The 14,168-nt window shown below is 31.9% G+C and overlaps 3 protein-coding genes across 3 annotated transcripts; 2 read left to right on the top strand and 1 right to left on the bottom strand.

The window, feature by feature from the left end:
• Positions 1 to 5,948: 5,948 nt before the first annotated feature.
• Positions 5,949 to 8,711, top strand: LOC103865929 (mitochondrial carrier protein CoAc2). The gene is made up of 6 exons (XM_009143801.3): positions 5,949 to 7,152; positions 7,261 to 7,346; positions 7,430 to 7,637; positions 7,710 to 7,842; positions 7,937 to 8,250; positions 8,333 to 8,711. The coding sequence occupies exons 1-6, from the start codon at positions 7,015 to 7,017 to the stop codon at positions 8,456 to 8,458; spliced, it is 1,005 nt and encodes a 334-aa protein (XP_009142049.1). The 5' UTR covers positions 5,949 to 7,014; the 3' UTR covers positions 8,459 to 8,711.
• LOC103868467 (protein EFFECTOR OF TRANSCRIPTION) lies at positions 8,679 to 10,291 on the bottom strand. The gene is made up of 3 exons (XM_009146560.3): positions 10,109 to 10,291; positions 9,868 to 9,972; positions 8,679 to 9,747 (listed from the first exon to the last, which is right to left on the bottom strand). The coding sequence occupies exons 1-3, from the start codon at positions 10,166 to 10,168 to the stop codon at positions 8,785 to 8,787; spliced, it is 1,128 nt and encodes a 375-aa protein (XP_009144808.2). The 5' UTR covers positions 10,169 to 10,291; the 3' UTR covers positions 8,679 to 8,784.
• Positions 10,292 to 11,890: 1,599 nt separating this feature from the next.
• Positions 11,891 to 14,128, top strand: LOC103865921 (F-box/LRR-repeat protein At3g26922-like). Its single transcript, XM_009143787.2, has 4 exons — positions 11,891 to 12,032; positions 12,162 to 13,038; positions 13,470 to 13,607; positions 13,692 to 14,128. The coding sequence occupies exons 1-4, from the start codon at positions 12,022 to 12,024 to the stop codon at positions 13,977 to 13,979; spliced, it is 1,314 nt and encodes a 437-aa protein (XP_009142035.1). The 5' UTR covers positions 11,891 to 12,021; the 3' UTR covers positions 13,980 to 14,128.
• The last annotated feature ends 40 nt before the right edge of the window (positions 14,129 to 14,168 follow it).

Genomic DNA, 14,168 nt, shown 5'->3' with positions numbered 1-14,168 from the left:
AAAGATGTGCTCTATGAGCTTTAATAATCGAAGCATACACTTAATATATGTGTACTGGTGCTGCTGCTTTATATATATATATATACATACAACTATTTTGAGTTTGAAACTATCTTATTTAAATTATAGGAAATTAATCTAAAGTTAAACTTCAGTACAATTTTTTTTCAGTACAATTTAATTAGTTATAAACATTGCGAGCGTACAATAGAGATTAAAGGGTTTAGATATGGTTTACATCAGTTTGGTACATTATTTTAAATATAATTACTCTAAATCAAAATTAATGAAAAAAAAATTATGTAGCTATTGTATATTTATATTCTCATGTCATGACATGTTTCAAATTGCTGTTATCATTCTGCAGAAAGAAACCATTTATTTTAACTCTTAACTAAATTCTGGTGGAATACAAATGAAAATAATGCAGTATATGCTAAATCTTATGGGAAAACCCACCAAGAGATGAAGGATTAGGTTCTCGAAAAATCTAAAATTTGTAATGATCTTTTCTTGCTAAACTGAGCTGGAGAATTATGTTAAAATCAAGATGTCTTCTGACAAGCACTCATCTAGGTAAATAATGAATCAACTTCACATGGTTGGAGAGGAATCTGCCTTCGAAAAGATTTCCGAACATGTAATAAAATGGCCAGGATATATATGTTGAATAACTTGTCATTACTAGGTTTTTGTAGGGGTTGTCCACGGTGGCAGAGCTCGCATGATCACTTCTTATAGGGGTTATTTATAAATATAATTATGTAAGTAGAATTTGATCCGCACCTCCGCGCGGATGTTTGACTTAACTTATGTTCAACGTAAACTCATAAACCGCTGGTTTTGTAAAAAAGTCTCATGTATATTTTTTTATGTTTTGTAATTTACATATAGAGTAAAATATATTATTTTATAATATAGATGTTTGATAATAATTTTTTTATTTGTACATAATATTATATTAAAAAATTATAACTTGATATACTTTGATATAACTATACTATTCATATATTCACTTGTTGTTTCTTTGTTAATTTATTTTAAAATGAAACAACATACTAAAAAAAATTAATTTGTTTTCATTACCCATTATTAATATTGTACGAATATTAACTAAATTGACCATACTAAAAAAGTTATATCCCTTTAATAAAGGCGATTTAATTAATATTCATACAATATTAACAATGGTCAATATATGAATATCGATTTATTTAGATAAGTTTTGGAACTGTAATTAATTAATTTAAATTGATTTTAAATGCAGTGGCATAATCTGTAAAAAATACAAAAAAGGAAATACTTAATTTATTATAAATACAATGACTAAATATGTAAATAAAAGAAAATACTAAAAATATTGATGTCTATGTTTCCAAATACTTCTTATTTATAATGTTATTTATGTTTCCAAACAGTATCAAAAATTATTTCAATTTTAATAATATAGATATTGCTAAGTGGGTTAAAGTGAACTTGAGATATGAGGTTCAACTAGAAAAAAATTAACCTAGTTCTTAACAAATAACTAAAGTACCAAGTGAAATTTCTTTTTTGGGGTCAACTGACCCCCACTCTACCGAAGAGCTCTGTTAGTGGATGCCCACTACGTTCAACTGCATCCACACCAATCATATATAACCAGTAAATGAAATAAAATGAGCTTAAGAAAAAAAAAAGTATGAGAAATTTTGAACATGTGTTAATTGTAGAATAAGAGCTAAATTCAAAATGATGCTAGAACAAAGGATGATGATCCTAATACCTAATGATTTGCTGTCAGGAAGTATAATTTAATAAACGATATTGTGTAAAGTCGTATCTTCTGCAGTATCCCATGGCCAATGAGAAGACTCCACGAGGACATATGTTTCATTCTTCTTGTCACTTGTCAGAAATGAATTAACTTAACATCTTCAGTTGGTAGGTCGTATCTTCTGATTCCACCATAGCTTATAATCCCGTTATATATTTTATCATTAAAACGCCTCTCAGTCAGGGTAATATGGAAATGAATTGATTACAAAGCTCATTTTCATATTCGGCGTTGTGAAATAACCGAATGTTTGCATTTTGCATTAAAATGTATTTTTCCGTTTCAATATAAATGATGTTTTAGGTAATTATTTTTATTTTATCTGATGTTTATATATATATATATATATGTAACTTTAATTTTATCAAAGACTATGTAGCCAATTGTTTTTTTTTATGGTGTAGCCAATTATATTTTTATTATTTTTGTTTATAATTAAATAAATTAATTTTAAATTATATTTCATTGATTTTTTTTGTTTAGAAAATACATTTTCTTAACATGCCTGTAAATGACCAAAATTTTATCTATTATAAAACATAGAGAGTATTATTTTGGAACTTTGATACATCAGTCTCTAATTTTTAGGCCATCACAATCATATATTCATGCATTCTCTGTAAAGATCTTCCATTTGATGGAAATTGAATAATTTATTGTTTCTCTTAGTTTAATTTGTATTAATTCTTTTGACAGGTTGAAATTTTGTAATTCAATTTTGTTTTGAACAATGTGGAAGATATCGTCCAAATACACACTAGTGTCATAAGAAATACATAAAATGTAAACGAGTTGCTAAATAAATCAAGCTAGTTTTATAGTGTTAAAACGTATTATTATATTTTAAAATTTCCCTATTAGTTGATTTCAGAGAGAGAAAAGAATAGTATAATATTAAGAAACGCGTTATGACATGCTATGAATATTCCAAACGTGTTTGTACGAACACGTTGCTGTACTATACAACACAAGTTCTCCACTGCTGCCAGTGTTATACAACAAAAACAATTATTTACTTTTTTCCTTCTTTAATTCATAACTCAATCATCAAATTCGAATGGATATTTCTGTAATAGTTAATATTTCTTATAATTAGGAAATATTTCATTTAAAATCAAATAGGAATTCATTCTATTACAATGCAAGATAACTAGGGATAGTTTACCCAAAAATAAAGATAAATAGGGATATAATATACTTTTGTTATCTTGCATTTTAATAGAATAATTTTTTTATTAAAAATAAGAATTTGGAACCAACATCTTTTTGAAGATTGAAACTCATCATGTGAGTATACATGATCGTGTCTAGTGAAAAACTCAAGACTCTTCAGATGAAACAAAGCACATATACATTTCAGCATATAACAGGAAAATGTACCTTTTATAATTTTATTTATTAGTAGATGGTAAAGCAGAAACAAAAATTACTTATGCAGCAAGTATTTGAACATATTAGATACTCATTCTGTTTTATATTAATTGTTATTTTAGCATTTCTTCTTGTTACATAAAAAATGTCGTTTGATACTTCCAATGTAATTTATACTTATTTTTAACTCAATATTAATTATAAAATGCATTAATTTTATAAATAAATTTATTTATCTAAAATGCTATTGGTTGAATAGATGAAATTAATGAAAACATCAATGTATTTTAATTAATTTTTTAATGTGTGAAAAATGTCTAAATGACACTTTTTATGAAACAGAATGAATATCTATTTTTTCTATATTATTATTATTATTCATATCCATGTGAAGTCATCAATACTTGCCTTTTCTTCGTTGAAAATTTTAGCCACACTATTGTAACTTCGTAATTTATTTTTATTCCATGAGCAGTTAATGAAAAATTCAACAATCTTTTAAATAAATACAAATTCATGAATTTAAAATGTTTATCCGGCCAAATTTCTGTGCATTCACACGCTGATCACGCCATAAGGATAAGGTCCAGTTCATACTTATATGGCCATGACAATGAGATAAGATTCTTGATATTAGTTCCTTACCTTTTTCCGCTAATTAATATAGGTAGTTTAGAGTTTAATCTTCTGAAACTATGGATTTAAGTGCTAACCCTTTTTGTGTTATTGGAAAAATATACCGCTCTCCTGGTGCTCTGATAAATAATCAATCAAACAGATAAAAATAGCGGGAAGAATACACTATTCAAAAATATTAATGGATAGTATTGCAATTTATTGGTATGCATTTTATATCTCACCAATATATATATATATATATATATATATATATATATATATTTTTTTTTTTTTTTTGGTTAAAGTTTTTTTATCTCACCAATACCCTCGAGAATGGTTACCAATATCAATTTTGGTGTCGCTGTATCTTAGAATTGTTATTTATATCATAATAACTTAGCCCAAAACAGCTTAGTCCAAAAAAACTTCTGTTCTTTTGTGTCACTAATTATAGATTCAATATATTTTCATATTATTTTAAAATAATGATTCACAAAAATAAAAAACCATGTAATAGATTAATGTACGTAATTAAATTGCTATCTATATGTTACATGTAGTATATATATATATATATATATATATATATATATATATATATATATATATATATATATCATTTCACTGATAAAAATATCATGGACAAAAGTTAAACATGCTTTGTACAATGTGTTTGCAACCGGATCTTCTTTTCCGAATTACAAACTACTTTTTACATCTACATTGTAGTGGCTGGAAGCGCATTTGCAGAATTCTTCCACTTTGACAAGTCTAGTGACAATACTGGATTGTAATTGGAAATCATGCATATGACGTTCAGATTACGTTAAAGTCTATATGTTTAATTTTATATTGGTAAGAAAAAACTATAATGGTATAGTGATTAAGTGCTATAAACATAATTAGCGACTAGATTTTCATAGTCCGGACTAAGATATAAATTTCCTTAATTAATTAGATGCTTCTTAATTATCGTGGTTCCAACATAAATTTGATGATTCACACTTGCATTATCAGCCCAAGCTGTGGAGCAATTGACTACAATTATTATACTCATACGGTCTTGGAACTTGTGAAAGAATGCATTTGTATATATGGGGACATCATTAATTTTTTCAGCAGAAATGGGTGTATTTTTTAAATATGAATGGCTGTATAATAATTGTGACATTAGTTGTAAATATGATCAAGAACACAAAGTGCCTCGAGAATTAAAAACACACATGGAGTATGCAAGTTGTAAGTTTAATATCGCATACTGAACTAGTTAACTAGCTAGTACCGTTTTTAGGATCTTCAATCATTGTCGAATAATGCGTGAATGGGCATCAAGATATGTACGTATATATCATGAAGTTTCACTTTTGCAAATGTAGAAAATGAATTATGAACCAACATAGCTAATAGCTTCCACTTGACACAGATTCTCATGCACAAAATATAATAAAATATAAAAGAAGAAAAACAAAAACTTAAATAAACAAATGTAAGAAGAGATAATACGACAGTCTGTCCGATTCATATGCGCACTAATACACATGTAAATGTATAATCTACTTATTTAGATGACCATTTAAAAATGGTTAATTCTGCTGATATTAACCTTCACAAATGATAAAATAACCAAATAGACATTCTGATAGTATAAATAGTCAAATAATCGGTTAAATGTTTTTCAACCATGATTTTAATTTGTGGCATTTACATTCATAGATAACGTTTGTTTTATGTGAATTCCAGTAATATGATAACGAAAGAAGTAAACTAAACACCTACGATATATTACTGTCCGGTTTCAATCAAGAGAGCAACTCCAGTTTCTCAATTAGGTCTAAACGTCCGTTATATACACAGGCAAATAAAGCAAATGTGATTGATTAAATTGTTGCTACGCGTGCAAGTGTGCAACGTAGTTATTAATGTTCAAGTTGCTTTTTCTGATTTATTGACTGATAACTTCGGATCTTTACAGTAATGATACTTTAACAAACATTTGTCTTGGAGCTTTTTTTTACACACAAGGTTGCAGGTTATAGGTTTTACGTATACTTCTTCATATACACTGGACTCAAACAACAACAATCTATACATAATAAAGAAAATTGAAGCAGAACCGGTTTTCAAACCCCATCTACTTAGGGGACTACGTTCATGGAGGTCTCTCTCTCTCAATGAAATAACAGTATGGCTTCTATATATATAGGTCAGAGTGATATAAGGAGCATAGACAGGGGAGAATCTAGAACATATTATTATTGGATGCATATATTAGTACATATACAAATTAGAAGGACAACATCACAAATGTACGGAATTAAGAGGGCATAATAAAATTTTCAATGGGTGTACAACTGTGTTTTGATTAAAATTATGACAAAAGTTAAAATTCTGTACAAAACCTTTTTTAGAAAGAAAAAAGTGGGTGCCCTTTTGCATCTTTAGTCCTCTACCTATATTCGCCCGGAGCATAGATCCAAAATATATATGTGTTATAACTTACAAAGATGAATTACTTTGAGCTATATATATATAGAAGCCATCCCTGGTGGAGGCAGGATTATATTTTAGAGGGGTCAATATGATAACAAATGTATTTTGCAAGGGTCAATAGGTTACATTCATCAGATTTTTCTTTAGAAATACAAGTAAATTTTTTTTTTTTTTGCAAAAATTGACATGGGTCAATTGAACCCCCTGAGTGTACACTGGCTAGCCATACTGTGCGAGTGGGTTTGATCTTTCCTGGACATAATAAACCTCGAAAGCCCTTTGGAATTATATGGATAAGACTCTCCCAAAGTAGCATCTGTAAACAAAGTCCATATTGTCCACTTCTTAGTAGGCTGACTAATGGGCTAGAAATAGTCCAAGCCCTGTTTCTCTCATTTTCGGACAACCCGACATCAGCAAACAACGTACTTTAAAACATGTTCGACTCTTTTATTGATTATAAAAAAATGAAAAAAAAAGTTGAAACGAATAATAAAAATAACGGAGAATAATAATTTAATTAAGGGAGAATAATATTTGCATTAACTTGCCGGAGAAGGTGAGATTGAGGAATTAAGAAAGAACAGTTCTTCTTCTTCTTCTTCTTCTCCTTCTCCCTTCAACTTCAACTCTTCAAAGATTCTTTGAGGGAGAGGAAGTAGAAGAAGAAGATCCATTTAACATCATCATCTTTTCGTTTCTCTCTCCACCTATTTTCGATGGCTGAGAGCGAAGAGAAGAACGGGATTCTTGATTCCATGCCCGTCTTCGCTAAGGAGCTTATTGCCGGCGGCGTCACCGGCGGTATAGCTAAAACCGCCGTAGCTCCACTCGAACGAATCAAGATTCTTTTCCAGGTATAAATGATTCCATCCAACTTGAATCGACTCGTCGTTAGATCACCAACTCGGATTGAATCGCTTAGCTGGTGGGTTTCTTCAATCATTGTAATTGATGTTTCTCAGACAAGAAGGGACGAGTTTAAGCGCATAGGACTCGTGGGATCCATCAACAAGATTGGCAAAACTGAAGGTTTAATGGGTTTCTATCGGTATGTACGCACGCTGTCTTGAGTAGATTTATCTGAGGGCTCATTCAAGATTATTTTAACTTCGTTTTCTTGATTTTTTACAGTGGGAATGGTGCAAGTGTTGCTCGGATAGTTCCCTACGCTGCTCTTCATTACATGGCCTATGAAGAATACAGGAGATGGATCATCTTCGGTTTCCCTGAAACTACTCGTGGACCGTTGCTTGATCTTGTAGCTGGATCATTCGCTGGTGGCACTGCCGTTCTCTTCACTTACCCTCTTGACCTTGTTCGGACAAAGCTAGCTTATCAGGTATGTTGACGTCTCGCCTCGAGTTAAGAAAAAAAAAACATAAGTAGGCTCATGGAGAACTTAGCAGTGCAGGTTGTTGGTTCAGCAAAAGCACAAGCCAAAGCTGTTACTATCCCCATGGAACAAATCGTGTACAGAGGAATCACCGATTGTTTCTCGAGGACATACAGAGAATCTGGATTCCGTGGCCTATATCGTGGTGTAGGTACATATGTCTTAGGACTCACTAACATCTTCTCCAAACTCTCTTTAAGAGTCAAGAAAGATTTGATGTTTTCTTTGGTTGTCTTGTGTTTTAGCTCCTTCTATGTATGGGATCTTCCCTTACGCTGGTTTGAAGTTCTACTTCTACGAGGAGATGAAACGCCACGTCCCTGCAGAGCATAAAAAGGACATTTCCTTGAAACTCGTTTGTGGATCGGTCGCTGGATTGCTTGGTCAGACGTTAACGTACCCTCTCGATGTTGTCAGGAGACAAATGCAGGTTGAGAGACTCTACGCAGCGGCAAAGGAAGAAACGGTACGAAGAGGGACAATGCAGACGCTGGTCAAGATTGCTAGAGAAGAAGGTTGGAAGCAGCTCTTCTCGGGGCTTAGCATCAATTACCTTAAGGTTTGACTGAGAGTTAGTTTCACCGATCTGTCTTTGTTTAAGACAATGGACTGATTATTAACATAACAAACTGTTTCTCTAGGTTGTACCGTCAGTGGCAATTGGATTCACGGTATATGATGTTATGAAGCTGCACTTGAGAGTCCCTTCACGAGAGGAAACAGAGGCAGAAGATAGGACCACACGGAAAAGAAACACTTTAAGCTGATTCTAAGATCATCATCCATGATCTGATTCTTTGTGGTGTTTAGTAACCACAGATTATTATTAGTTGGAAGTGTACATTCCATTTTTTTTTTCATGGAGGAAAATTGAAGCTATGTTCCTCCTAATCAGTGTTAAAATTCCATTTGAAAACGATATGAATCATATAATGTAAATATGTAATTTGTTTTATAGCCTTTATGGAAACTAAGAGAGACTCGATGTAATGATGAATAACAAAGAAGATGCTTCTTATTTATAACTTGGTACCTACTTAGTTATTATGTGTAACTCATACACGTCTGTTAGGTGCTTACAATGCTTGCTTATTCAAGATGTGATTCTCATCCCCTTGTGCTCTTGGCATCTCTTCCGTCCTTTTACTGGAGGTTTCTCGCAGACCGATCCAGTGTACAGCTTTACGCCGCAGACTACTGTTGTTGACTTAACATTTTCAGATGATTTGTGGTCTAAAGCTTCATCTTTGTGCTGCCAACATCTTCTGGTTCCCTTAGGAGCGCTTCTTGTACAAGGCAAACCATTCTTCGTTGTAGCTTCACATGAATGACTCTCACCCGGTTCCTCTTGGTTCATCGAGCTTGTGCGTGTCTCGGGTTTGGACTTATCCTCTTTGAGGATTTTATCACGGTCTGTTGGGTTGAGCAAAAAGAAGAAGGCGTTGACTCGCATTCCCTTGTGATCCTCGCATCGTTTTCTCCCTGAAACAGGTTTGCTTCTGCAACGTACCATCTCAGGTAAAATCACTCCACAGATCTCCTCGGTCTCTTCTTCACACGGTGGTTTTTTAACAGGAGGAGCACATGTGATTCTCTGCCCTTTATGCTCTGTGCATCTCTTCCTTCCTGTGACTGGAGCTGTCAAGCAAGTAGTACCATCTTCTTGTAAGACTCCACAAACAGAAGCAGAATCAGACCCATCAACAATATCATCATGAACACTATTAGTATTATTATTCTCCTCAGGTTCAACACAGCTGACATCTCTCCCTTCTTCAAAACCATGCTTCTTGTCTTTGCTTCTGCTGCCAATTTTCTTCTGAGTAATCGTTTGAGACGCATTGTCTCCAAGTTTCTTAAGCAAGGGAACAGGTCTGCCGTAAGACCTTAGCCGAGTTCTAATGCTTTCGGTTTGACCATGAGAAATGTCATCTGCGTCATGAATGTTGACAGCTACACCAAGACCTTGGATAGATTCTTGGACTCTGTATCTACTACCTACAAAGTCTTTTCCCACTCTCAAATCTTCCCTATTACCCTTGGCTCCTGTCAGAATCTGTGTTCGGTAAGAGAAAGAGATTAGCTTGATGATAGGGACTTAAAGCATATCTAGTTAACTGATAATATCCAACAAGAACACAAGTTGAAATGTGATGAAAAAAGATAAAGGTGTGACCTTTGGAGCTAAACCACGAGAGATTAAGGAGTAGTCCGCTACAGTCCTCCGTAATTCAGCAGTTTCTGAAAAGGGTTTGGGGAGAAGCATGGATCGGGCAAAACCCTGGAAGGAAAAAACACAGAAGCACAAATGAAATTGCAAAGAATCATCGGAGATCTAAGAAAGAAACGGTGGTAGTCGTTAAAAATGAAATCTTTAAATAAAATTCGAAGAGAGGCGGAGCAAAAGCCGTGAGTACCTGCCATCTGGAAAAGACACCGTCGGGTTTATTTCGAACGTAATCGTCTCTCTTATACATGGTCACCACGACGGGTAACTGAACGGATTGGAATGGAGAATTTTACACAAGTTTTTTTTTTTGGTCTTTTTCAAATTTTGAAATTCTCGCGGCCACTGCAGAATAGTTGAAGAAAGAGTTTTTTTTTTTGTTTTTTTTTTTGTTTTTTTGAACACGAAAGAGTTATTAGTATAGTATTATTAGTTGACTCCCATAAATTATAGTAATTAAATATCTATCTAAAAATATTTTTAAAATTTTCAGAAATACATGTTATTTAAAACGTTAGATTTTTGTACTTAACTTAAAATGAGTACTATAATTTATATTTATATTTCATGTCTTTAATAAACTGTTGGAATTTTTTAATAAGGCTAACATATTATGTACAATATTATAAAATTATGAAAATATTACATATATGATTCTCGTCAATTTATGATTCACGTCTATTTATACCATCTCGAACCACATCTATACTATTAAAGCATAATTTTTATTAGGATTCTGTCATTAGTTTTCAATTTATTTATAATGTCATGGTATTACTTATTTTTAAAATAAATTAATTATTTTTTCCCGTTAAATAAAGAAACAAATATTTTGAAAATAATTTTGTTTACATATACAATTTTATTAAATAATGGCACAAAAAATTAAAACACTTTGTAAACATAAAGGTAAATTAAGAAAAAAAGACCATAATATTTTTTGGTATATTAATCAAAAAAGGTAGAGAAGAAAATTTATTCTGATAATTTATTTTGAATTTATTTTTATACTTATAGATTGTTTCATCTAAAGTCAGATTCACGCACACAAATTTTTTAAAAAAAAAATATCAATAGATTATGGGTTATCACATCTTAGTTTGATCATTAAATAAATCAAGACCAATTCAAAACAGAAAAATAAACAAATATTTTTTTATCAATCAAAATTTACGTATGCGATTTGAAGTGTTTCTATAACACAAGAAACTTCTCTTTAAATCTAATATCTAGGATCCATCTATTAACAAATTACAATTATAATTTATCTTTTTTCTTATAACATATACAATCATCTCAATTATAGGCCTTTTATCAAAAAAAATCATTGTAATTATAAATGTAACTAGATTACAAATATTTTAAATACACATATATCTTTTCAGTAAAAAATCTACTTTTTTAAATAAAATTTTTAAAAGTAAATAAATCTCGCGCTTTATCAAAATCTAGTTATTACATTACAAAAATAGACATCTGACAGTTTTAGTTAAATGTTGCAGATTTTTGTGAGAACTCATTTTTGTAAACATTTTTTATTTTAATTTGCATAATTAGTTAATAGATTACTTTTTTCAAGATTCAAAATCCTAATTTTCTAATTTAAAATATTAATGACATCAGTCAGATCAGTGGAATAAAGAATTTTTACAAAGTGTTAATATATTATGAGTTTAATTGACCACAATAAAATATTTGGACAGTTTAATTGAGATTTAGAACGATATTGATTGCAATTTTGTAGAAAAAAATAAGGATAATTATTTTAGGAAATCATATTGAATTAAATGAAAACACAGAAAATTATAACTAATGAGAGATAACAGTGAATTTAATGGCAATTAATGATTTAAAATAAATATATTATTTTGGGATTTTTATTTGATGACTTGTGATTTTTTTCCATAACATGCTGTTTTATAATTAAAAAAAAACTATAGATGTCTAGTTTATCAAATAGAGGTATTAGATGATCTAACTTTTGTTACTTTAAACTTTTATATGTTTATCTACCTCAAGTAAGCTGCCCCCATTCAATCCCAAAAAAACAAATAAAAAGAAATCAGAGAAAGCTAGCTAGGGTTTCTTCAAGTCACAACCGCCATGAACCCAAAGTAAGTTCTTTCCGAGTCTCTCTCTACACGCGTTCTAGTTTTTCTTACACTTCCAATCATCCGACCAAAGTCTTATGATATCATCTTCGATTTTACATATATCGTCTTTAATTAATGTTTCCGTACCAGTTTTAGTCGTAGACACTCCAACAAGAAACGAAGACGGGTTGATGAGAAAGCAGATAGGATCAGTGACTTGCCCGATGCTTTGCTGCTTCTGATATTGTCCTTGATCCCGACAGTAGATGTCGTAAGGACTTGTGTTTTGTCGAAGCGATGGACATCTCTTTGGGAACATGTGCCTAAACTCGACTATAGTTACAAGACTGATAAAAAAATGTCACACCAATTTGTTCATAGGTTCTTGATATCACGTAAGCCGTGTCTTCTAGAGAGTATGCGACTTATCGTTGGATCACATTGTGAGGCTATTAATATCCCCATATGGATTAAGTATGCGGTTGAACATGGTTTGCGTGAGCTAGAACTCGATCCTTACTCGGAAAAAGGAAATATCCGATTACCAAGTAACATCTACGCTTGTAAAACACTCGAGGTCTTGACGCTTAAGTACTGTGTTCACGTAGATGTTCCTAACACTCCTGTTTGTTTCAAGTCCCTCAAGATCCTAAAACTTCAACTTGTGCACTTCAAGAACGATGAGTCAGTGCGCAGGCTTTTCTCAAGCTGCCCAAATCTTGAAAAATTGGATGTTAAACGATATGTGGACAATGTGGTAAACTTCACTATCGAAGTACCATCTTTAAAGAGTTTAACAATACATGATTGTAGCGATGGCGATGGTCGAAGAGGGTATGTGATAAATGCTCCTTCTTTGAACTACTTTTCAATTAAAGGAATGAAAGATTATGAGTTTTCTATTGAGAATATGCCGGAGCTAAAAGAGGCAAAGATTATTGACGTTTTTGATATAAATACTGAGAAGATTCTCCTACCTCTTGCCTCATCAGTCAAACGTCTCTCCTTGTCTTTATCACCTTTGGAGGTAAGTTAATTTATCCTTTTCAGTTCACATAATTTCAACTGGCTCATCCTTGTTGGCTGAATTTGATGAATTTCATCTTATTTGTTCTATGTTTAATTCTTGCTCCATATATACATTTTATTCCTCGTTCTCTGAACTTCTGAGCCGATAACCTTGCAAAAGGTGTTTGATCTCAAGGTTTACCTTTCTCCCATGTAAACACTAAACTTCCAAGTTGGATAGTTCCTGAGACCAACCTCTTGGAAACTATTTAATAATATATAAAGCTTTTGATGTCAAAAAAAAGATTCAACTCTTTTGTAGCCCAACTTTTTCACTTTTGATAATTAGTCTGTGATTTTGGAGGGCATAAACATTGTAAGAACTATAATAAAACCAATATTTATTGGACTCTGTCACAATTTAACATTTTTTGTTTGCTTGTACCGCAGACTAGGTACGCTGATAGTACTGTCTATAGTCAGCTTGTATATTTGGAGCTAAGTACTAGTAAAACCGAGTGGTGGAATCTACTTATGGTTTTGCTGTTGAATTCTTCTAAACTACAAGTTCTCAAGCTCACGAGAGATGTAAGAACCTTACTTAAACTTTGCTTTACTTTCTAGGTTACCTTTGATGAGTCTAAAACACTTGTGTTCTTGATTTGCTCACAGGAGCCCAAGAAAAGTCATACGGAGCGCATGTCTAACCCACAATTTTACAAACCGGTTAATGTTCCACCTTGTTTGTTATTTTGCCTACAAAGATTCGAGTGGGAAAGATACAATGGACTACATGAAGAAGAAAGACAAGTTGCAATGTACATACCAACAAATGCGAAACATTTGAAGGAAGCAAGATTTTCGACGAAAAACCGTGGTCTGGAAGAGAAATTTGAGATGCTAAAGGTGTTAGCTCGGGAGTCTAGGGCCTCACCTTCATGTCAGTTTTTCTTTGAGTAAAAGTAAAAGAGGTTTCATAGATGAGATGCAACTAATGCAGTTTCATCCAAGTATAATAAGATTGTGTATCCTTTCATACCTCAGTTCAAACTTTTGAGATTCACATTTCATATACCTTTGGATTTTTAAAACAAAGTGTTTCTTTTTTACTAGACTTTTAGTAAGGATCATTGGTTGTTGTATTTTAAT

This window comes from Brassica rapa, chromosome A01, assembly GCF_000309985.2.
Source record: "Brassica rapa cultivar Chiifu-401-42 chromosome A01, CAAS_Brap_v3.01, whole genome shotgun sequence".
NCBI lineage: Eukaryota > Viridiplantae > Streptophyta > Magnoliopsida > Brassicales > Brassicaceae > Brassica > Brassica rapa.
Note: the sequence above shows the minus strand (reverse complement) of the source record. Positions and strands in the feature narration are given on the sequence as shown.

Excerpts from the sequence above, each read along its gene's own strand:
- LOC103865929 (XM_009143801.3), top strand. The coding sequence starts at position 7,015 with ATGGCTGAGAGCGAAGAGAAGAACGGGATTCTTGATTCCATGCCCGTC. Across the intron at positions 7,153-7,260 it reads GAATCAAGATTCTTTTCCAG|ACAAGAAGGGACGAGTTTAA; the intron begins GTATAAATGATT and ends GATGTTTCTCAG. Across the intron at positions 7,843-7,936 it reads TGGCCTATATCGTGGTGTAG|CTCCTTCTATGTATGGGATC; the intron begins GTACATATGTCT and ends CTTGTGTTTTAG.
- LOC103865921 (XM_009143787.2), top strand. Across the intron at positions 13,039-13,469 it reads TGTCTTTATCACCTTTGGAG|ACTAGGTACGCTGATAGTAC; the intron begins GTAAGTTAATTT and ends CTTGTACCGCAG. Across the intron at positions 13,608-13,691 it reads TTCTCAAGCTCACGAGAGAT|GAGCCCAAGAAAAGTCATAC; the intron begins GTAAGAACCTTA and ends ATTTGCTCACAG.
- LOC103868467 (XM_009146560.3), bottom strand. The coding sequence starts at position 10,168 with ATGTATAAGAGAGACGATTACGTTCGAAATAAACCCGACGGTGTCTTT. Across the intron at positions 9,973-10,108 it reads GTGTCTTTTCCAGATGGCAG|GGTTTTGCCCGATCCATGCT; the intron begins GTACTCACGGCT and ends TTTTCCTTCCAG. Across the intron at positions 9,748-9,867 it reads CTCGTGGTTTAGCTCCAAAG|ATTCTGACAGGAGCCAAGGG; the intron begins GTCACACCTTTA and ends TACCGAACACAG.